General features: G+C 42.9%; 1 protein-coding gene across 2 annotated transcripts; it reads left to right on the plus strand.

Annotated features, from left to right (window-relative positions):
• LOC102106852 (histone H2B 5-like) lies at positions 1-18,111 on the plus strand. 2 transcript variants are annotated; one of them, XM_088055533.1, is made up of 2 exons: positions 1-64; positions 13,475-18,111. In XM_088055533.1, exon 2 carries the CDS (start codon positions 13,504-13,506, stop codon positions 13,882-13,884), a length of 381 nt encoding a protein of 126 aa, XP_087911659.1. In that variant the 5' UTR covers positions 1-64; positions 13,475-13,503; the 3' UTR covers positions 13,885-18,111. The 2 variants fall into 2 exon arrangements, with proteins under 2 accessions (XP_087911659.1, XP_087911658.1); XM_088055532.1 differs by lacking the exon at positions 1-64 and adding an exon at positions 8,068-8,174 and having other exon boundaries at positions 13,472-18,111.
• The last annotated feature ends 5,942 nt before the right edge of the window (positions 18,112-24,053 follow it).

Consider the following 24,053-nt stretch of genomic DNA (forward strand, 5'->3'; position numbering starts at 1 on the left):
GGGCCCCCAGGGAAGGAAGGGATTATCCTGTATACAGACCCCCACTGTGTCAACACTCTGTGAGGTTGTTAATTATTTAGTACGTGTATAGGGCTGTAAACCATTGCTCATGCACCGTTTGTTGTGTTTTGTGTTGTTTGTGGTTAACTCTGATCTTTTTTCCGTAGCTTAAAAAATACAGGGAGTATATGCCATAAGAAACCCTTTTATTTCTCATTTCTCTCACCTCCAATCTCACGGGTTTGGCGATGCAGGGGCTGCCTAACCGAGTGGCTGCTGTGCAGCGTAAGCAATATTATACAATTTTGTAATAGATTTGTCTACCTCAGCATGCGCCTCTGGTGCAGTGGAGATGATCTGTGGCTTGCTGTGCGGCATCCTCCAGCGAGCCCCTGGAGAGGGTGGCCCTGTCTCCACTGCTTATCTCCAGCAGATTTGTCCATTTGCAGGGTGATGATTGATGGCACGTTCTGTGCTCACCAGCATCCTTGTATTCACGTCATCTCATGCCCTTTGCATGCTGGCTTTGTAATTCTTTTATTTTTTGATATCAAGAATTTATGAATCAAAAGATGGGGGAGTGTGGAGGCTGAGTCACATCGTGAAAAGGGAAAGCCAAGTGAGAGTGTGCAATTGCATATCACATTTACAAACATGGTTTCATTCATCTCCATATGTTGCTCCTGTTACTACTAATAAAGCTCTGGTTTCTCAGATTGGAGCTACCCTGGGAACACTGATCTTCCTGGGGTTTTTTCCTCTATAGCCTCCATAGTATTTGTATTACAATACATTATTTTCCTGATTATGTTTTCATTACATTGAACACGTTAATATCAGAAAGAATTTGATAATATGAATGTACTTCCCACACACTCCCTCTTGTTCCTATTATTTGATGTGCAAAGGAGTGACAGTTTATTTACAGGCAGCAATTTCTTTCCCCCTGTTCTGGTTAAATTTCCTAATTATAATAACAAAAAAAAAGCTTTTCCTGAGTGCTTACCCCTGTTTCCTTCCTCTTACTTTCCTCATTTTACTAATGATAGCCAAATCCATCGTGGTGATTTTGGAGCTGCAGGAAATTTACCTTTGTCTACTGAAAGGTTTCTACAGAAGCCTCTATAGGCAAAGGGAGCCAGAGATGAAGATCTGCTTTGAGCAGAATGATGTCTGGGGTTTTCTTCCCCAGCAGGGAGGTACAACTGTGGAGTGTACAGTAATTAATTTAATCCAGCATTTAGAGAGAAGGAAGAATGATTGAGTGTATTGGGAAAGAGGTTTTTTTTCAAGTATCAGGTATAAGATTTAAGCAGCAATTTCAATGACCTTTGTGATTTCTGTTTCAGACAAAAGGCAGCAACCCAGTACAAGGGTGTTGTTATCTTCTCCCAGCATCGACCTTTGTTCTCCTTGCCTGTCACTTCCTAGGGTTTGCCTCTGTCCCTTGTTGGGACAGCAGCACCTCTCACCCACTAGCAGGTGATTTATTTTTTCCCCGCCACTTATTTCACATATTCGCTGCTGTGCAAGGTCTTATTTTCTTCTTGTGACCCTTCTTATGAGTCTCTCTTTTCTCTGTCTTATTTATACTTCAGTATTTCTGCTTTACCAAACACTGTGCTCATTACTTTACCTTCCTCCTTTCCCTATTTTTTGTCCACTCATGTCTTTTATCTCATTTTTGTTCCCTTTCATATGTCTTCTTTTTACATCTCTTTTTTTCCCCCCTCTGTGTCATTCTTTTTATACCCTCTCCTCCTTTCTCTCCTTTCTGACATCTCACTTCTGTCCACTGCTTAACTCTACCTTCCTCTTGACATTTCTTCTCCAAGCTATTCCTTTGGTCACTGTCCTTTTTATCCCTTTCATTTACATATATTTTACTTAAATATTACATGTATATATGTACACATTTATTTTCCCTCCACATCTTCCACTTTCCAGCTGAAAACCAGAAATTACTCATGGGATAGTCTGATCCTATTTCATCCCTTTCTTAGCGCCTGAAATACACTTCTCCTGCCCATCCTCAAACATATGTATTGGGCAGACTGAAGAATTAAGTATGTGGGAAATGTTCCTCTATTCAGATGTGTACTTAAGAAAGCATCTTGCTCAGGCTGTGCTGTGAGCAGAGCAGATGTTGTGTTCCCACTGACAATACCAGAGGAGGACTTTAAGCCCCTTGAACTCAAGGACTTCATGACATTCTTTTCACATTTCTCAATTTCAGTTTTTTTGTAAATGAAAAGACTTTAATTTTAAGTGAGGGACACTGTCATATCTTTGAAATATCCCTTGGATGCTGGACTGACCCAAAGTAAGACCTCACAGGACGTTTTTCTTTTTTCCCCATAATTGTTTTGTTTTATGCATTTCTTAAGCCACTTCTGTGCAGCTATTGGAAGATAAATGCTTTCTCCTCAGCAGAGCTAAGCTCTTCCTCTGAAAAGGGTTCTGTGTGGGGTGAGACTGGGATTTCAGCCTGTCAGCTTCCCTTTTTTCTGGAGCCAGAGGGAGAGGAGAGAGCTGTGACTGCAGGATCATATGCATTGGGTGGGAGATGGAAGAATAGATGCATAATCCAAAAATGCTACATTAACCTTGGAGGGTGGGGGGAAGAGTTGTTTAGTAATTTTTTCCCTTGACTGTCACTGACTACAAACACCATCGTTGGGGATCAAGGGCAATTGATAGATTTTGCTATTTAGATAAGAGTCTTAGTCTTAAAAAATATAATTTATTATTTAAACTACTTTTTTTTTGTTGTTCAAAGAGCTTACTACTAACTGGCTGGAATGAAAACAGCTCCATCCCACAGATTCCACCTCTGCTTTCTGGCAGCTTACCTGACTCATAAAGAGAGTGGGGGGTTTTATATGCCACCTACATCAACTCAACATTTTCCTTTGTGGTGAGACTTAATCACCACCCTTGTCATATTATTTCATCGACCCTCTTGGAGTAGGAATTCTTTACCTTTCAAAACAGCCTTAAAACTTCTTTTAAAATAGGGTGAGGTTTTTTTCCTGAGTTTGGTGAAAGTATATAGGTGGTCCAACACAGCAAGGTTTTCTGTATTTTTTTTTTTTTTTTAAATGGCCTTTACCTGAGGACCATGGAGAAAGAGTTTCCATTTGCAGAGAACACATCTCTGACATGAGATGTGTCACCTGGAGGGTTGAAATCCATCATCTGAAGGTAGAGGATCATCCCCCAGGTAATCAGTGCAGGTAGTGTGTGCTGAGGTGGAAACTGTGGGCTTTTAGCCACAAATAAGGATGTAAGTGGGCAAAGTTTGTCAGAGGCAGTGCCTATATCAGTCAGAGTCAGGAAAGACGGACATGCTTTTGGACACAAAAGATCTTTCCTTAGAACCTGTTCCTTAGAACCTGTTTGTATAACCTGTGTAACTCTGTCTCTTGAGGGGAGAGAGATCATATGAAGCAGACTGATATTTGTCAAGCAGAAAATACTGCATGAAAGAAGACTGCAAGGTAGAAATGAAAACAAAACACAGAGGTGGCAAGGCAATAGGTAGTGTGTACAGGAGGCAATGGATGAAAGGGTAAGAGAACACAACCACCCCAGGTTGTTGGGAGTTACAGAAAGGACATGAGTTATGCTAGAAAGCTGGAACAGAAAAGCATGTGACATTTTTTCTGAAGAAATTCTTGAAATGACGTAGGGAAAGGGCAGAAAGGAAGGTATTCTGGAGCTCAGCAGTTAAAGATAAAACTTAATGTGAAGGAAGGCCAGGGAAAGCATTTGGTAAGAGTCTCCTCATTTCTCTATCACAAAGGCAGGTAGAAACAAGGAACAGGAAGGAAAGGGGAAAATTGAAAGGACTGAAGTGAACCATTGGTAAATGTCACTGAAAGAAACATAGGGAAGGGAAGCTGCTCCCACACTGACAGAAAGGCAGAAGTCCTCTTTGGGTCCTCTGAGGGACCTGGAAATTGACTGAGTAACAAGTGGAGTGGTACAAGACAGGAGACTGAGATGATCCTGTCAGGAAGGAGCTGACCATACCTAATATAAATACAGGCTGTTTTCAGTCTTGATGTGTTTGTCTTAAAATGCACTGCAGGTGCAGCAGCTCTACCCTGAAGATATGGAGGCTGCAGCTGCCTTGACCTTCCTGTACCACCCTGCTCTTTCTCACATGCCAGAATTAACCCATATTATCTCCTCTCCTGCACTGTGGGTCCTCAGCCCAGCTCCAGTCATCCTCCTTATCAACTGCAGCTCCCTGATAACTGGGGCACAACTCAAGAAAAGGACTTGGCAGTCACCTGAAAAGATGTGCTTCTGGAAGCAGAGGCACTAATGAGCTCTGTGGAGGGAGTGGGCTGGGAGAGGCACCAGCAGGGAGGGAGAAGAGCAAAGGGTGAGCACTTCATCTGAGGAAGAAACAGCTTGGGAGACTATTGGACTAAAGCAGTGGGGAAGCTAAGGGCACGGAAAGCTCAGGAGAAAAGTGAACGTGGGAGGATGGAGCCAAGAATGGTTAAAAATAACAGTATTGTACAGCTCACATGGCACTCCACTGGCATTTTAAACCTGCTGCCTTCAAAAGTCTTCTGAATTTTGAAAAGTGGGCTTCACATTTCGTGTTTCTAATTGCTACTGACCATCCTGGACCACTGTCATTTTGTCCAGCAGCCCCCATTTTCTTCACTGCTGGTCTAGTGGTTGCAACCAAGTCTTCATCATATTGTTCTTTGCACCTGTGCCTGATGTAAATATTGGTGTATCCCCAGTTATGGCTTGATTTCTCTGGAAGGGAGATGGTGTTTTTTAGCCTGCATCAACATAGTGACTAGCTCAATAAATCCATGCAGTAACGATGCTATCACAAATTAGAGGTAAATTAAAACACTATTCACAAGCAATTTATACAATGTGGAATTTGGGCATGGGTTAACTTGACAGCCATTTCTTTAAGTTTCTGGAGAGCTGCCAGTTTTTCAACCCTGTTCAAAGTACTGTGTTAGTCTCTGTACAAATACCACATATGAGACAGGACCTGCTGGGGCTTTGAACCTCCTGGCCCTTGTAATGGATGTGAGAAAAAGAAGGAAGGAACAATAAATAATAAAGGAAAGAGAAGTACAAACTGGAGAACATCTGTGCATTTTGATAACAATTCTTCAGTAGCACAGCACCATAGGAAATGGAAACATAAGAAAATGTTGCCTTGTTAAAGTAGAGCAGTTACTTGCTATACTGAAGCCATTTCCTAGAATTTTTATAATAGCAAGTTTTGTCGTTGAAATATGTAAGGACTGGATTTCTTTGTCTTTCTCCTCTCCTCCCTTGCATTTATTCTCCCCCTTCCAAGTAAAGATGTAAGGATCTCCAGTGTAAATTTATTCATTGACATTTTAAAACGGTTTATTGTCAGTTCTTATTTCAGAGTTTACTTTTACCCTCAGTAACTCTTGTGTCTTAGTGCTCACCCCTATCTGTTTCTGGAGAAAAGCCAGCTTGCCTCTTCAGGGGAGCTTTGCCAGAGCTGGCTGTCCCAGCCCTGCTTTTCTCCTCTCCTTCCATCTGACAGATTCTCCATTTTGCTGTTTCCTACAGAAGATGACCTCTAATGCTCAGAGGACTCTCTGCCTGTGGTAATGTGATCTGGTGGCAGCAGCAGCAGAAAAAAGTGTCAGCAGTTTTGGATCGTGTTCCCTATCCAGTTATTGAATGGTGTGAGATCTGGGGAAGGACATTTATCTTTGTTTCCCTGCAGGCTCCAGTAATAGTCACACATCTCTGTTTTACAGTAAAATTGCTTTTACTATGCCAAATTAATTATTAATACACACATTACAGTATTTTCAGTGTCCTGTAGCAATGAAATCAGATGCTGTGCCACTTGCTGTCCTTTAGTTTGTGGCATGGCATGCAGTCCTTTTGGATATACCTGTCTGGTACCCCCACCTCCTGTGTTTACACTCTGTTCCCAGGCACCTAGGCTTTACCACCATGATAAAGCAGCTTTCACATATCCCTGACTTTTTTGATTGCATGCTTTCTGCTGTTTTTTCTGAAACCATTTTCAGGACTTGCTGAAATGTGAGTAATATAACTGGGAAGTGATGATTGAAGTGAGAGACTCTCATTTAGAAGGGATGTCAGTCATGATTGATTACAGCTGCACACATCATGCCCTTGCCTGACACTTTCTCCCCATGTAGGGGGAGAGTTGATGCTGGTAACGTCCAGGTCTGTTGAGCATACATGCCTTAGACCCATATACGCACCTTGAAGGTTGTTAAAAGGTTTTGATGGATATATGTTACACATGGCATTGAGAATATGTGGTAACACCTACATTGTGATGTACCTATCACATCACTCATAAAAACCTCAGTGACCTTGGTCTGGTCTTCAGCCTAATATGAGCACATAGCTTTCCACTTCAGCATGGGGAAAATTATTAATCCCAGTCAGTATAGTTTGGCCAAAGTACACATTTTGGGGTACAATCTCAGCTTTTGTTTCTTTTTGTTACATAAATTATCTGTGGTGCTGGAAAAGGGTTACAGGGACCTGCTAAAGCTTGGGTGTGGGGTGTGTAGGAGGAAGAGGTGCTGCATGTGTCTGCATTGATTCCCAGATAACTCCTGACTTAACTCAGAGCAGCTCTCATTTCTTGGGGAGGCTGCTTCTCCCTCTCCCACCCACTCTCTCCCTACGGTCTGCAGGTGTTGGGCTGTAGCTTCTCTCCTATTTTTGGCTGAATGGCTGAATTAGCACATTTTTAATGGATGCCTTTTTCAGCACTTATGAAAATAGTCTAGAATTTTGATAATCCTCCATTACTCCATAAAATGCATAAAAATAGTTTGCTTAAAAGTGATAGCAGTTCTTTAGGCTTATTCTCATTACTAGTTTAGAGACCACAGCTCCACTCTAGAAGGAGTTATTTAGATATAGCAGCCTTAGTGAGTTTTTGCTCTTTTCCTTTTCCAGAGAAACTGAAATGATGTGAATAAGGAGCAAGTGATTTTCATTTTTGACACAGCACAGAGCAACTTATTTCAAATCTGCACTTCTTATTTTCAGTAGCATAGAGCATCATGGAATAAGTAAAGCACCTTTCTTCCATTGGTATTATACATCCCAGTCATGTATGATTTTGGTTCTCACACCCATCTCCAATAGTCTGTACTTTGCAAACCACCAAAAAGATATATAGAGCTTGTGATGCTTCTGAGCAGTGGAGCTGCTGTGCTGTCTTGCTCCTTCTGCCCAGCAGGATTGTCCCAGGTCAGCTGGACATCAGCTGCTCTTACACGGTTAGCAGGCTCTGACCGCTCCCTACCTCCAGAGCAATTTTGCTGGGTTAGTCTAAGGATGGGAGCTAAACCCTGCAGTTGGACACAGGTTGGCTCCCAGTGGGTCCAGTTGAGTTGCAGTGGGATATGAAGGGGAAAAGATGGCTGTTGTTTCAGGAAAGGATTTGTGGCAGAAGCAGAAAATCTTGATTTTAAAACTTGGAGAGGAGACTCATGCTGCATTTTATGTGTGAGATTTTGAGTTATTGATAAAACCCCAGGAAGGAAGTGAGCCTGCTTGTGTTCTCTGTTGGGCTTCCTGAGGATGGTTGTGATAATACAGTCACGGAATATTCCTAGTTGGAAGGGGCCCACAAGGGTCCTCCAATCTAACTCCTACAGGTTCCTCTGAAACCCTGACACTCTGTGGGAAAAGCTGACTGGAGTGTAATTGTAGCAGATGCTGGTACTGGGTGTACCCCACATACATTTAACAGGTATTTATCCACAGAAAATGTCTTTCTCCTTTTTGTATTTATTGGATACTTGCTCGAGCATGTAGATTGGAGCTATACCAAAGCATGTATACAATGAGTACTCTTACAAAGAGCAGATAATAAAGCTTTTCTAAGTACTCGTTCATTAATAGTAACAAAACCTTGATAAAATATGAAGTCTGATTTTTGTAAAGTACTGAGCCTTGTGGATTCCAGTGGAAATCAATGTCAGCTGTTGGTGCTAAGCATCTCTAAACATTGTACTTGTGCTTTCAGACGTGTTAAATCCCCATTGACTTCAGACACTCTTACAGCATAAGGACTGCAGTATTTAGTCTCCTGACAGTAATTCTTCTTGCAACATTGTCTCTCTGTTGCTCTGCTTGACTCATGGGTAAGATTTTATTTTCTTCTAAATTTCATTGTATCTTCTCTGAAGGGAGCTCTGATGTAGGGTCCTGCTCCTTACTTTGTAGGTAATACATAATTCGATTGATACTCCCAACAGCCCTGAGAAGTACTTGCAACTTGGGTAGAAGAAGCACAAGAAATTACAGTTGTTACTGTGATTAAAAATGTGCTTTCTAAAAATCATAAATTGAAATTATAGAAAGTAATAGAAAAGATTCCTGTAGTATTCTGTGCAGAACTCCCAAGAAATGGGTTAACACAAGCAAGATGAATATCAGTCAAAGAGCTCGGACACAGCGCTCTGTTCTGCTTGAATTTGTTCTAAAGAAATCTGAAGATCTGTGTGAGCATCGTGTGTCTGTGTCAGAGACTGAGTTTGTAGCATTTTTTTCTTTGTCAGTAAGTAGGTGTCATCTTCAGTTTTAACCTATAGCCACAGTCCTGTGTTCACTAGAAAACTGCATGTGTATATCCAACTTTGAAAGGTAGCTATTTAAATGAAAACTTTACAAGAACAGAGATATATAGTGTAGCAGAGCATGTGGAACTGAGAATGGGGTTTTAATACTGGTACTGGATTACTTGGGAGGAAACCTAGGATCTCAAAACCCTTTTCTGCACCCCTCCACCATTGGAAGAAATCAGGCATTTCAGATTAGCTTAACTTATTCTAGGAAATTCTCCTCCTTCTTTATTCAAAGCAAATAATACCTCATCATCACATGCTAGACAACATACCAAGAGACATATTCTTTCCAGACCAAAATATGACTATCAGTTTTTGCACAAGGCAGCATCACCAGTGTCTCACAATGACTCATCATGCTTCTGATCTGCTTTATACCTGAGGCAGAGCTTGCTACCAAATAGTCACAAACACTGTTTTCTCAATTATTACTATAAATTGACACCTGACAGATGAACAAATTATTTTATAATAGTAGATGGCCATACATAATAAAAGGAAGGGGATTTGCAGTTTGCAGAAATTCTCTTTTCAAATAACAGTCATTTGTTGACACCAGGTAATTTGTAAACTATATTTACCAGATCTTAAAAGCATTTCAGAGCAGGTGAATCCATTAGAAAGCCTTTTCCTTTTGGTGGAAACATTCCCTAATTTGTTACCCTTTGTGTTTCAAAGAAAATAAAACAAAAAGCAGCAGCAACTTTTGTTTAGTATTTCTTGGCATGCAGGAATAAAGCCAAGTATTCTTTCTTTTACATAGTATGAGAAAATGAGAAAAAGGGCAATAATTGTACAGAGCATTCCTATTTAAGGGGCAGAAGTGCCCATTGGTTCTCATTTGCTCTAGCAAGGATTAAAGTAGAACATCAGAAGATTAACAAATGTCAGAATTTCAGATGTCAAAAAGATGAGAGCTTGAGTTTTTCCTACAAATGTTTAATTTGTCAACAAAACCTCCTAAAAACAAATGCTGATTCTAGAAATGTGACTTTTATGGTTGACTAGGAAATTACAGAAAGGGCATGGGGATTTACAGTGGATGCACCAGAGCTCATCATTACAAGGACAGATTTCCAAAGAAAAAATAAAGTAAAAAAAAAATCCAAGTGCTGTTTCCAGCCCTGCATGAGGAGAGGTCCAGAAGGCCAGCTCATAGTCCACCCGCAATCACCCATGCACACTGCTGGCAGCAGCTTGGCACTGGTTCTACAGACTCAGCAGTAAGGCCAAAAATGAACAATAATCTTGCAGGAGCTTCCCTGCTTGTCTCTCTCCATTGATATATCAAGCCTGGGGAAAAGAGACAGCATCAGGTTCCACGTGGGATTTCTCAGCAGGGCTCGTCTCCCATTTCAGATCTGAGAGACTCTGGTGATTTGTATCTTTGAATATGTTTTTCTGTTCACTTTCCTTTTAATGATGCTGAAGAAAGGAGTGTCAACACAAAGGAAGATGTATCTGTCACTCTGCACCGCTCTGCTTTCTGGCAGCAGTCAGGCTGCTGCTTGGAACTGGCTGGAAAAATTACTGTGGTTGGTTTTGTTGTTGGTTTTCTGAGGAAGGAAAAAACTGCCAGCACTGATAACTGATTTAACTCAGAGCATACAAAGACATAAAGAAAAGAATGTTCTCAGAATTTTCCTCAAAAACCTGAAACTTTCCAAATATGCTGCTTGAAAGTGCATTCTCTTTCATGGCCATACTCTGTATCCCAGGGACCTCAGTGGCTTGGACCTGGAAATGAACACCATCTCTTCTTAGGGTCCATGTGGGAATCTTGGGGCAGCAGTATCCCAATGTCAATGGGAATTGACAATCAAGGGAACACAGCTCATAAAGTATGTTCCACCCAGTTTCAGTCTCCAAAGGTCACAGAATGGATGTGGTTGGAGGTGCTTCTGGCAAACATCCATCCAGTCCATACTCAGAGCAGAGTCAGCCACTGTAGGTTTCTCAGAACTGTGTCCAGTTCGATTTTGAGTATCTCCAAGGATGGAGATCCTGCAACCTCTCTGAGCAACCTGTATCCATTGCTTGGTCTACCTCACAGCAGAGAAGTCAATCATACCAGCAACACTTGCAAAATAAAAACAGAAAATTATTAACCTCTTCAGGTTCTCTCTCCAACTCTTTTTTTTTCCTTAAGGTAACAAAGATATGGAACTACTTTTATAAAAATAAACCATTCTTTTAAAGGTCACCTTTTTGTTTTCCTCAAAACAAAAAACTTGCCACATGGACACTTCGGGAATAATCCCACTCCTTCTCTCTTTATACCTGAGCAGCACTTGCTGTGCTGTTGCGTTGCACTGTTGACAGAAGGATTGGTGATAGTGTTGACCATTGTTAACATTATTTATTTAGCACCTGGCAAATGCACTCAGACTCTACACGCTAGGCACTGCCCAAATAAACCACAAAGAACACAACCTGTTTGCAAAGAAGGTGTAATTTACCTGTTAAACAATCAGCTGCAAAGAAATGGGTGGAGTTAAGCACAAGTTTTTGTGCTTATCTCTGAATTTCAGCATCATTGCTTCTCCCATTGCAGCTATACATGGGAGAGGAGTGAGACCCAGGCTGTGCTACCCAAAGCCATTAGCTGAGCAAATGGAGATGTCCAGTAGCTGTGACCTGTTCTGGAGCCCTATGAAATCACTCTGGTGCCTGTTGGGTTCTCTATTCATTTTTTAAAAGCTACAGTAGAAGTGCACTTAAGAATTAATACATATTTTAGAAGGACATACTTTTCAAAAAGCTTAAGAAATACTCCTTTGCATTTTTCAGTTGTGGTGTTTTCCAGGCAGAAAATGAGCTCAAAAGAAAAAGAAGCAAATGCACAGTTATTTCTTGTAGAAAAATAATTTTCTGTTGAAAAGACATATTTTCAAGTCTACAAGCAGAGCAGTAGGGGATTTCTTTTCCCAATGCTGTTTCCCAAATAGAGAAAAAAAGGGAAGAAAACTTGTGATTTCACCAGAGGAAGAAAATGTGGTGCTTAAGGGAAAGGTGTCAGTTTTAAAAAGCGTCCAGAACTTTTGGGGTAGTCCAGCACTTGCCCTTCCAAATGCCACCACTAGGAAGAATGCTAGAAAAAATTAAGGACATGAGGTGGCAGAGTGAAAAACTTAGCACATGAAAATCATGGTTTCGGAGAAGAAACCTTTTCTGGAGCAGAAATCCAGACCTAAGAACACTGTTGACTTTGGCTTCTAGCCAGGAGGGTGTTTTGGAGGGCTGTGGAGGAGACCTTTCCCCGGCAGTGCCAGCCTGCCCTTGTAGCCATGCCGAAATGTGGCGCTGTCCGGCGTCCTTCGGAAACTGGAGCTGGTGTCAGCTCAGGTGGGGCTGGGCACTAAAGCCAGCCTCAGGGTCAGAGATGTCTCCTCCCACGGGGAGCAGCCCGGAGCTTTGTATAGACTGGGCTGCATGGGTGCTGCTGCATCTGGCTCTGATTGCAGGTGAAGAAATCAGACGTCTCACTCTTTCCCAAGGAGGAAGGGCAGGGTTGAGCATGCAGCCATTGCCTTGGCACAGGCACTGTTTAGGTCCTTCTCTGATACTCAGTGTGCAGACCATATGTTACATCCCAGTTTTCTCTCTTCTGTTTACTTCTATCCGTTTTCCCATGTGTCATCAGCCCTGAAGCTCTTTTTTCTCTACTAGTCTGGCTTGGCCGGCAGACTGTAATTCCTAGGACATCTTCAAAGGATATGCAGAGCACTAAAACCCAAGCCCTGGGGTGATGCTGTAAGCTTTTCCTCCAGCAAAACCTGGAGGAGCCTTGTCTTTGAAGGGAGCATTCGAAGTATTCTCTGAAACACAAAACAATTTACCAGGTTGCAACACAGTTATTCCCCTTGGTCCATGAAGTAAAGCACATGTAAATCTGTAGTATAAGGGAGGCACACAGTTTTTTGATGGGTTTGTATATTGTTTTTTTGTTACTGCACTTCTGGATGAAAGCAGCCAGCTGCAGGTCATGGCTCTGCATGTTGTGACCTATTGAAGAAAAACTCAGAGGGAGGATCAGGCATCTTTGGTGTAAACTGTCCAGCAAAGGCTTGCTCTCTCAAAAGCAAAAAGCATCAAATAGCGGGAAACAATCCTTTCCATCAACGTGTAGCCCAAAAGCACTTTGCTTTTTGACTCCTATCCACATTCCTGTTTCTTGGCCAGGTGATTCCTGCCACCTCCTCTAAGCTTTTCTACTCTCTGGTATCTTTTGATAGCTGATGTGAATACTGATATATTCCTGTAGCTCAGCTAGCTTAAAACTATATAATTTTTTATATTTCACTGGAAAGCATGGTGTCAAAAAATAGCTACAGAAATGCAAGCACCCTCAAAATAAACTTCTATCTACATGCAAATAAGAAAGGGTTTATTGGAGATTGTAAATCACATAAAATAATTTTGACCAGTCTCATGTAAAGGTGGCTGCAGTGATGCCTTGCAACAGTCTTGGGCCTATTTCAGCAAGATTTTATTTAATCCGTGCTGAAGTTAGAGTTTTCTTTGGAACTGCAGTGTTTTCAGACAGATGTTCAGGCTCCATCTCATATTTACTAAGTAGATGCCAATTAGACTTGTGTTCAGAGATGTTGACAAGGCCAGTGTTTTAGGTATTTAAACAGAAAACAACAAAAAGCCATACATAAACCAGAGAAATTCTTGCTGGCAGTTCAGAAATGCTCACACAGGGCCATGGGGTAACTGTCTCAGATTCTGAGCTGTTGCTTGCCTCCAGCAGTATAATTATTCTGTAGGTGGTCAAAAAATAATTAGAATTTTTTTATGTTCTCTCCAAGCAGCTCCAAGACACAGCGGAAGAGGTCTCAGGATGCCAGAGCCAGCAAAGTCAACCTCAGCCCCCAAAAAGGGCTCCAAGAAAGCCGTGACAAAGACCCAGAAGAAGGGTGACAAAAAGCGTCACAAAAGCAGGAAAGAGAGCTACTCCATCTATGTCTACAAGGTGCTGAAGCAGGTCCATCCTGACACTGGCATCTCCTCCAAGGCCATGGGCATCATGAACTCCTTTGTCAATGACATCTTTGAGCGCATTGCTGGAGAAGCCTCCCGCCTGGCCCATTACAACAAGCGTTCTACCATCACATCCCGGGAGATCCAGACAGCCGTGCGCCTGCTGCTCCCAGGAGAGCTGGCCAAGCACGCCGTCTCAGAGGGCACCAAGGCTGTCACCAAGTACACCAGCTCCAAATAGCCAGGCATCCCCTCTGCAGTGGGACCATCGAGCTCCGGGCCCTCCACGCAAGCACAGGTAGGCAGCCATGGTCTGGATGAATGGTCACAGCTATTATCTACAGCAATTTGCAGCCTGGGGATGGGCATGAGAAGCTGCCCAGAGGAAGAGGAGAGAGTATTCTGGATGTCAGCTGATTTTCATAGTCTGTTCAGGATGTGGAAAGGATTTGTCGAGGCTGGTAGTGGAGGCCCTTGCTTTCACATCTCATTTGAAGAACTGACCAACCATATTACATCCAGTCTCCTCTGTGCTTGGCAAACATTCATGTTTGGCACTGGGAGGGGGGGACTGGCAGCGGCAACACAGAGACACCATCACTGAAGTCTTCCTATTTGACTGCTCTCTCACAGTCATCTGATGTGGGTACTGAAGAGTCAGCGCTGCATCCTCTCTCTCAGAGCCTGAATCCCTCCTGGTGTGCAGTGGCTCAGCCCACCCTGTGCTGGCAGAAGTGGCATCAACAGCTATCAGGCACATATTGATTCAACAGCTATCTGTGTTTGACAGCCTGTTTTAAAGAGCAAGCCTGGCAGGCAGGCAGATGCCCACGATGATGCCAAGCTCTAATCCTCCTCCTTGCTCCTGATGGATGAGCCATGGAGCAGGATGAGGGTGCTGGCGCTGGAGCTGCCCACTGCCTCCCACCTTGTGTTGAGGTGGAGGAATGGACAAGGTGGGATGTTGGGAATGGGTCTCTATCTTTCCTGGCTGCTGCTTTGCCTGCCTTAGGACTTGCTTTGGCATGCAAGACATTGCTAATTCTGCTGCTTTTCAGAGACTTTTCCTGCCTTGATGCTGCCTGGGTGCTCCATTCCACCATAGATGTGGGCAAGATGGGGTGGTGCCCATGGGGGTCTCCTCTCCTGTGAGGAATAGGGTGATGCAGGACAGACAGCACAGCTGTTTTGGGCAGGTACTGAGGATTTGGGAAGGCATCTGGTGTGGGACCAGAGGTGGTTAGTGCATTTTGAGGGGTAGGAGGAAGCTGGCTCCCCACAAAGATCACTGCAGGCAGCTGGCCTGGCCCTGCCCTCCCTAATTCATTCAGCAGTTACGAAGCAAAAGCAAAGTTGGGGGCTGGGTGAATATATAGGGACACTTGCCTGCATCCCAGATATTTAAAAGATTAAATAGTTTTAAACTACTTGAGATACTCCCCATATCTTTTCAAAGTCCACAGTAAGGTGAGCAATAATAAAATCATGATAAAGCCATAGAGGTTAAGGGAGGAATGTCTTGGTTACAGGTTTATCTTGCCCAGACTGCTGGATAGCAGAAGGGCCTGTGTAGAACTGGTGTGAAGTTGAAGCTTCCTACTCAAAACACAAAATTAGCCAACATTAAAAAAAAAATAAAAAAGCAAACTCTCTGGTAGGCAGTAACACTCAAATAAAAAATATTCATGTCTAAAATAACAACAGCTTTCAGCAACTTACTCTGTAAATAAAAGGAGCAGCAAAGAAATAGGATCCAGAACTAAGTGCAGATTCTCCCTAAGCTTCAAGACCTTGTTTTTAATTAAAAGGTAAATTCATATCCCAAAATAGCAGCCATGCAGTACATTTCTATCTTTCCCCTGCATGTACCCCTATCCTGTTTCTTTACACTTAGAGAGTGATTGGGACCTTTGACAAATTTATGTTGCTTTTGGAGTTGTAGGACTCTGCAGCTCCAGAAGATTCACATTGCAGTCATTTTTCCAGTTGGTCTGAGGAAAGGACTGCATAGCCCTGCTCAGAAACCTGAGAGCAGCCTGGGGTCTCCTGTGGTCTCTGTGCAAGACTGAAGGTCAGTTTATTTATGGGCTACTCCCACACCCCTGCTTTGGGCGTGAGCACCCCACACCTGAGAAGGGGCTTTCCTCCCACGCTCTGCTCAGCAGTTCCACACAGCTGTGTTTCATAGCCTAATGCCAGCAGGAATCTCTGCTGATAGCTCTCAGAAAGAACAAAACCCAGCTCCCTGAGTGCCAGCACCCACAAGGAGCAGCTCCTAGCAGCAGCACCTGTATTCAGTATTAGTAGCATTGGTAACCTTGGCCTTTTGGCCAGGGCACTTTGCAGGTGACAGCTTAGTACTTCTTTATGTTTCCAATCAAATAGTCAAAATCAGATACCAAAGATTAACCTGTACCTGCAGTGGGCCTAGAGCCACTGTCCCTGATGCCCCCACCACAAGAAATCCAGGCAGTGGATGATGCACAGGGGGCCTCTTGTGATTGAGGGGCTGGATGGTAATGCTGGAGCTTTCTTCTTCTGTCACTGCGAGGTGCAGGTCAGAATTCATCCCCCTGGGGAGTCCTCTTGAAGACAGGAATTCAGAATGGAATGAGCCCAACAGTGTGTTTGAGCCAGGACACACATCTCCCAGGATTACCTGGCACAGCCTCTAAACTCTCGCTTTTTTGCACAGAGCAGAGTCCCACTTTAGTCTCACAGGCTGCAGGAAATTAGGAAAATAAAATGAGATATTGGCTATCCAGGGTCTCCTGGGCAGCTCAAGGAGCCAGGAATGAGGCTGGGCACTCAGATGAGAGCTGCTCACTCCATACACAGAGTACGGGTCCCATTTTCTTCTGCCACTGTTGTCATTCTCTATTTTTGCAGATTGTTTCAGAGAGAGGAGAACCAGTGGTTTAAAGCTACAAAAATACTTGAAAGCTTAAAGAAGATTTTTATATTGTCTAAAGCCAAGTGACTGAAACTGATCATGTCCATGCATTTATAGTTTAGGTTGTCCTTTTATGCATCATTTGCTTTTCACTGTCCGTTTGTATTTTTTTTTCCCTCTCTCTTGACATTATGAAGCACAGGATTGGTGAACTGATCCTTATTAAAACAAGCCTTTTTTATTTTTTCCTCTCTTTCAAACCCTGTTCTAGTGGCTGCTCTATCCTCTCACTGTTGTACAGACATTTGTGCCAGCAAAGGGAAGGGATGATCCAGAAAAGGCTGGTATAAGCTAGGACTGACACAGAAAGCATTTGGGAAGTTCATGTGCAGGACACCATCCAGTGCACTTAAAAAGGAATTAGTTTGAATGTGATGACCTTGGGCTGAGCCTTAATATTAGAGGCAATAGAAGGTGGTCTAAAAGTTCAAGGAGTGATTGTCCACTAAGTAATCTGAGATGTGACATACTTCACAGTTTCCTGGTAAGGAGGTTTGCTGCAGAAGATGGATTCTGCGCTACAGAATCTGTGTTTTTAAAGAATACATATTTCCAGCTTTGGAATTGAGAAAATGTTTTGAAACTGAAGATAACATACCAAGCCCCACTATCCCTACCTGATTCCCGCTGCAGTCCCAGATGCATCTCTGGTCCATGCCTGTGTTTTGCCAGGCAAATTTTAAAAAAATAAATCAACTACAAATTGAAGGTTGGAAATGAAGATGAAAAAGGTAATACAGCCTTGGTATTAACTTCTTATTAACCCCAAGGATATCACTGCACTGAGTTACTTGTTCTCATGTAATATTTAAAAGAGAAAACAAGCTGCTATAGATCTTCTGATTTTCCACCCTGCTTCCCTAGAAGGGCCTAAGGTCCATCTGCCCTTCACAGCAGAGTTGAACCTGTAGAGGAACTGAGTGGCTACCTGCATGGAGGCTTGCTCCTGCTCAGGACAGACAGGCTTCTAGTCAAGCATGAGGAAAACGAGCAAAAACAAGTGTGGAGGATGAGTGCCTGTCCTGGACACAACTGTGTGTCCCGCAAAGGGACACTAAAGAGTCCTGCCCAGTGGAGTTGTGGGGTCTGTGCACCCTTCACTCTGGTGACAGGCAGCCATATGGGTAGCCCCATGTCCTGCCACCCCAGGAGCAGAGTCTGTCATGGCCTCTGCACAGCCCTGAGCATTTGTTCCATCATAGCATTTCCTGATGGTTGACGTCCAGATCAAATTGTTTACAGGGAAAGGAAGAATGGCATCTGAATAATAAAAATCACTTACTGACAGAATTTGGAGAGTTTCCTGGGACCACCACCTGGGGAGCAATCTTTCATGCTTACTCCATGCATGGTATCTTGTGGGCTTATGTACACAGGGTTTTTCTGACAATAAGTGTTACATCAAGTGTGATCCATGTTATATTGCTGCTGGGTTATGACCTTAGTGCTAATTACCTGCTGTCTGTTAAATGTCTAAATAAAAGGTAACTTCCAAGCTGTTGGAAGTCAATGGTACCCAGCTGTTGGGGTGTCTTTGCTTCTGCCTTATCACTAGTGTTCCCCCAAGCCCTGCTTTTCTCCTTCTCCGTGATATTTCCTCCAGACCTGGAGTGACAGCAACCACCCTTCCAGCAGAGATGGAGCACAGCTGGTCCTGAGGGAGGGTCAGTCAAAACCCAGAGGAGCCCAGCACTGAAGGGATATCACAGGCTGCCACTGCAAGTCCTCATGGGGAGTCACTCACCTCAAATATGAATGCAACATAAACATCAATTTTTCTCAAGCCCTTCCAATGATCTTGTCCCAGGCTGAGCTGAGCCTGCAACCTGTCCTTGCCACACTCCTGCTTGGGGTGTGTTCTGCCTGGCAGCCATCACTTACCCCCAAGCAGGAGCAGTTTGGACTGAACAATGTGAGATTCTGTGGTTGAAGAAGTGTTTTATGCACATTCAGAATTTCTATTGATCTGAATTAACGATTGCTGATGCTAGAAACATCTTTTTTTGACTCTGAGTTTATAGGCAACAAACATGGAATGAGATGTAGCACCTGAAAACCCCAGAAGGAAAAATATCTTCCCTTTAAAGAATGATTGGTAAATACACTCCAATGAAACACTTACCTGCTGGATATCAGCATCATAATGCATTCACTGGAGTGGGAAATGCATGTGCCATGCTGGACACTATCTGCTGGAGAAACAAGTTAAGACTTCAGATATGGCACATAACAGAAATCGGAGCTAAAAATGTTTCTAGGGTCTCTAAAGAAATACAAGCTTAACATAATGGGGAAAAATAAGTATATAGAGAAAAAAATCCCAACTTACAACTAGCTGATCTAAAGTATTTATTTCCAAGGAAATAAATTTTGCTGCTTGTACTGATTTCCATATTGATACTCCTTCCCAGAGACACACCCGTAGTGCACTTTCAAAACAGAGCTGACACCAAGGTATCAGGAAGACCCAAATCAGGCTATAAAAGGTAGAGCATAACCCTATGGTCATGCTTCTCCAGGATGTTGGGAGATATTTTTTTTTTTAATTCTCCAGTTACTATCTAATAATTACTGACTGGTTATTCAAAGACCATTAATTGGACTCAGGAACCAGATGAATATGCCTGTTGGCAGAACCAAGTAGAAGAACTCAGGAACATCAAAAGAAATTATGAGAGGATGAGGTTTGAATTAAGAGGAGCAGCCCTTCATGCAGTGAGTAGTCCACCTATAGAACCTTTGCCAATGGCTGTTGAAGATGCTAGAATTGGCTGAAAGACAAACTATTGGGAGAAAAATTCTTAAAGTCTTGCTAAATACTTATAAACTATGCTGAAAAATATTATAGGCCAAGAGAATACAGAAAGGAAGCAACAGTATGTGTCTGTCCTGTTTCTACAGTCTTTCTTGCCTATTCTGTCACAGCCACAGCTGGAAACAAGATTTTGGGTTGGATGCACCAAAGGACTGGTCCAGGTTGGCTCCATACACACATGAACTGTAAAAAGTTTCAGGCAGTTTTCTGAGGCCTGTGGAGCTTAGAAATAATCATAAAATAATTTTTTTTACCTTGCATTTCTATATGGTTCCTGCACTTGCTTTGATAGGTATGTGGACTCTGTTACCCTGGCTTACATGAAAGATGTAAGAGATATTTTGTTTTTAAAATAGTTAGGGTTAATAAACACAGATGGTGTGAGAATGAGGAATGGAGCTTCTGCTTTCTCATATAACGGAAAGCTGTTCTCAAAAGCATTTCTCATTTTCTTCCTTGAAGCAGTTGATTTTAAAAAAAAAATACACCATTTCCTGCCTTCTAATGTCCATAATGCTGGCAAATAAAAAAATCTCTCTTAGAAATTCATTCAGAAAAATAATTCTTACAGATGTAACTGTCTTCTAACAAAAGAAGAATATTCCAATAGTAATAGAAATGGGAAGACTGGTAGGAATGAGAAAGGAATGGCAATGGGTGGGTGTGAGGCACCAGAAGGGACCAGAAGGAGACTGTAAGTGATTGCTGCAGGAGTGACAGATGCTGGTGTTACCTTGCTGAGGCGCTCACCAAGATGCCAGCACACACCGTGTGCTGCTGTTTGGGAGACATTTTGGACTCATTTGGAAGTGGAGGGCAGGAATCCTGGTAACTCCCAGGGGTGGAGCAGGATGGACAGTGTAGTGGCTACCAGAAAAGGTAGAAAAGGCACATCCAGAGCCAGCACATGTCACCAATTCAAGAGCAACACAGGAAATGTGATGCAGACATTCAGGCATGATCCCTCATGCTCAAAGTAATTGCAAAGTTGGACACACATATCCTGCTGGTCAGACAGCTTGGATACAGCCATCTCATGAGCAAGCTGCTTTAAAATAACTTCATCCACCAATAAGGAGACAAAATCACTCTCCTATAAGGATTTGTGTTCAGTTTGCTGTTCACTGTGGCTGCTCATCAATCATTTGGGTACATCCAGCCTTGGGACAGGAAAACTGTCTCATCTTCTGGGCACCGCTCCCATTTATGGGCCGTTAAACCTCCTCCTAGTCAGGTGCTGAGAGCATTCTTTATATAAAGTACATCCAAATTTGCAGATTCAGAAAAATGTCCTGCACAACTTTCCAAATAAACCAGGAGATGTTTCTCACTTAATCTGCCCCATGGATTCAACACATTCTGATGAATACTATTGCCGCTGAAGATGAATAGATCACACGGACACAGGTCGAGGTGTGGTGAAAAGAAGAGAAAATTTATTTTTCCTCCCAGGATTTATAGGTTTCTGACCACGGCCAGGGATTGGATGGTCAGGATAACACTTTCTCACTGCACTGGCCATGAGAAATGCCCATCACAAGACGTGTAACAGAAGGAATGTACACATATCTATGTTTACAGTTACTGTCCTGGGAAAGTCCTTAGAAAACCATGTCAGCAAGCTCAGAAGCTGAGTTTTCAGGGCGACATCTCACCCTTTTTGGTTTAAACAAAAAGAAAAGGAAAAAGAAAAATGAACAAAGAAACTAGCAACATTATAAACAATCAAAAGGATAAATAATAGGAAAATACAATACTCCATACAATCAGAAGGCTGTAATTTCAGGGTGATAGAATACCATGCCTGCCTCTGAAAAAGTAACTCTGGACAGGAGAGCTATGAGTGCAGTTGATACGAGCACTCAGTGTCAAGTCTTTGCCTCAGACTGTCTGGAAGAAAAAAACAAAAAAGGAAGGAATATAAGGGCACCACACTAAATTTCACTCAAGTGAAGGAAATGTGAGGGTATTGAAGCTTTTTTTTTGGTGTTTTTGTTTTGTTTGTTTGAGGTTTTTTGGTTTTGTTTTTTATTTTTTTCTTTTGGTGGGCTTTTGGTTTGTTTGGATTGCTGTAGTATTCAAGGGATTCAAGGAAGCCTGGTCTTGCAGGCACAGATGAAAACAGGCTATTGAACTGCTCCATTCCAATAAAACCTGCCCTTGCACAAAGCTTTCTGAGGCATGACTAAGTTATTGCAAAGTGGGAAGCCTACGACAGTAAGGGCTGCCTGAGCATGTTGAGAGGAAGATGGTTGCTTTATTGGGAGGTTACTTTTTTGGGATGAACATATCTCGCAGTTAGTTTCTCCTGTCATCAAGGTAATAAAAAGTCATATCTGAGTATTGACTTCAGAGATGCAGAATCCTCCCATCTCTTCCACAAACACCCTGCAAATGCTACATCATGTACTCGCACTAAATCCATGCTGCTCCCATACTGACTTGCCCTCTGGCCCTGGATTAGAGCCAAACAACTGCAGCTTCCAGTGGAAAACTCCACGGCAGAGCAAGAGACGAAAACCGGAATTCATCCCTCAGTGCCTTTTGCAGCTTGTTTTGTAGTGAAAGGACCGAGACACCTCACGCTGCAGCTGACCCTGGCTAACAAAAGCTGTCTCAGTGGGGTCCGCCAGCAGTCACTGGCCACTCAGCAGGAGAGCCCGAGCTCTTTTTAGCCCCGATGATTCAGCACAAAGAAGCCTCTGGAGCTCAGCAGCAGGCATCTCGCTCCTCTTCGCATCACGCCTCTTCTCAGGTTTTAAATACAACGGGACAAAAGTTCTTACAAACCCCTGATTCTGTCAATTCCCTGAACATACGCCTGAAATGCTCTTTCTGGCATTTAAGTGACTTTAAATGGGAAAGATGTAGCTGAGGATTGCGTGTACCATCTCCCTTTCAGAGCCAGCTTGTGCTGGGCCGCCTGGGGCGGCAGGGCAGGAGCTGAGCCCCCGAGCGGAGCCCGCTGCCAGCAGGGCTGAGCTGGCCGTGACAAAGGGACGGCATGGCAGCCACCGAAACCTCAGCCGTGCTTCAAAGCGATTACAAGTGCAAGAGGATCTTCATAACAAAAGACTAAGTAGATGCAAGTTTGCAAGCAACAGCAGCTCTCCGCTTTATGGGAAAGTTACACTAGAGGGAAACCGCAGGAAGAAGCGGTTCCACCCTGCCAGCTGCTGTGGGGATTGCAGCATCCTCAGAAACAGCCCATGCCTGCTGGTCCAGGCAAGGAGCCTTCTCTAGGTAAAGGCAGAACAGAAAGTCACGGCCTAGCTGCCCTATCCATGTGAATGAATAGTCAGTTCAGACTGTTCAGAAAGAAATACTCAGATTTTGGAAATTTTTCCTCTATTTTTTTTGTTTCAGTTTTGGTTTTTTTTATTTCTTTTGCTGTTGCTTTTATTTTTGTTTGTTTGTTTACTTTGTTTATAATTTACCATTTTGATAAAATTATTAATGTTTTCTTCCTGCTACTTTTTCCAATTGCTTCCCAACACATGACCCCCAGCCCTGCCATTACTCCTATTCCTAACCTGGGACACGCTTTTCTACCCCACTGCTGAGGCTGGGCAGCTATTTGGAAAAAAAGAAATCAAGTAAAATACATATAGGAAGAAGAAAGCATTTCTGAAGCAAGGGATAACCCTAGAAACTGTTTTTATAATGTAAATTATTAGTGAGGAAGTGTGTGTGACTTTGAGCAGAAATCCATTCCCCAGTGAGTGCCATCTCTTCCAGGCTCCCCACTGAGTGCACTTTTGCTTTCTAATATTTTTGGACAAGAGATCAGTTTAGGAGGCAGCCAAGGGTGAGAACTCCTTAGAAATTAGACAGAGTAGTACTGTTATTTAAATCTCTCACACATCTCTTTACCACTGCTAAGTGCCTGCAATGGATGAAAATCTAACCTCTGCTTCTCATTCTAGTTTCAAAACAGGTACATTAGCTGGGTCTGGTGATCCAAGTACTAGTAGTAGTACTAGCATCTGTTGTTGCTGTAAACAACCTTCATAAAAGGTATTTTGCCTGTCCTTGAAGGCTGTTTGACAATGAAACTGTTTCCAGCATTGAAAATGGTGTCCTCTCCATTTTGTGATTATCCCACATTCCTGCACTTGTCAGATGATGACCCAGAAGAGGCAGCAGCCATATCAGACAGTCTTCTCTATTCCCTGGAGTCAGCCAGGGATAAGGCTTGACTGGGTACTATAAAAAATTTATTGGAAGACGTGTGGTTAAGCTGACATCTCTGGGCACTTGTGGGATTTCATGGCACAGCACAGTCAGGTTGCATTTCACTGTGCAGGGCTGCTCTTCTCCTGTGCTGGTATCTCCCTGGCTTTGTCAGTGAGCCCTCACAGTCAGAGATTTCAGCTGTGGACATGCACAGTCTAAACCATATCATGTGTTATATCATGTGTGTCTTGCTAGAGGCCCAGTTGCTGTGCTCAGGAAGCTCCTGGATACTCAGGCTATAATTGAGATTTCATTAAGAATTTAAATTATTTTTAGAAAGTTGGAAAAAGTCCTTTTTCATCATCGAAGATTTAGTTGTCTCCTTCAAGTCAGCCAGCCAAGAAACTTCCACCGGGGTGCTGAGTCACACAGCTGAAGATGGTAGCACCTTGTTCTTGCAGGAACG

This window comes from Pseudopodoces humilis, chromosome 5, assembly GCF_049639895.1.
Source record: "Pseudopodoces humilis isolate 2021_Gansu_Grassland_sample_001 chromosome 5, ASM4963989v1, whole genome shotgun sequence".
NCBI lineage: Eukaryota > Metazoa > Chordata > Aves > Passeriformes > Paridae > Pseudopodoces > Pseudopodoces humilis.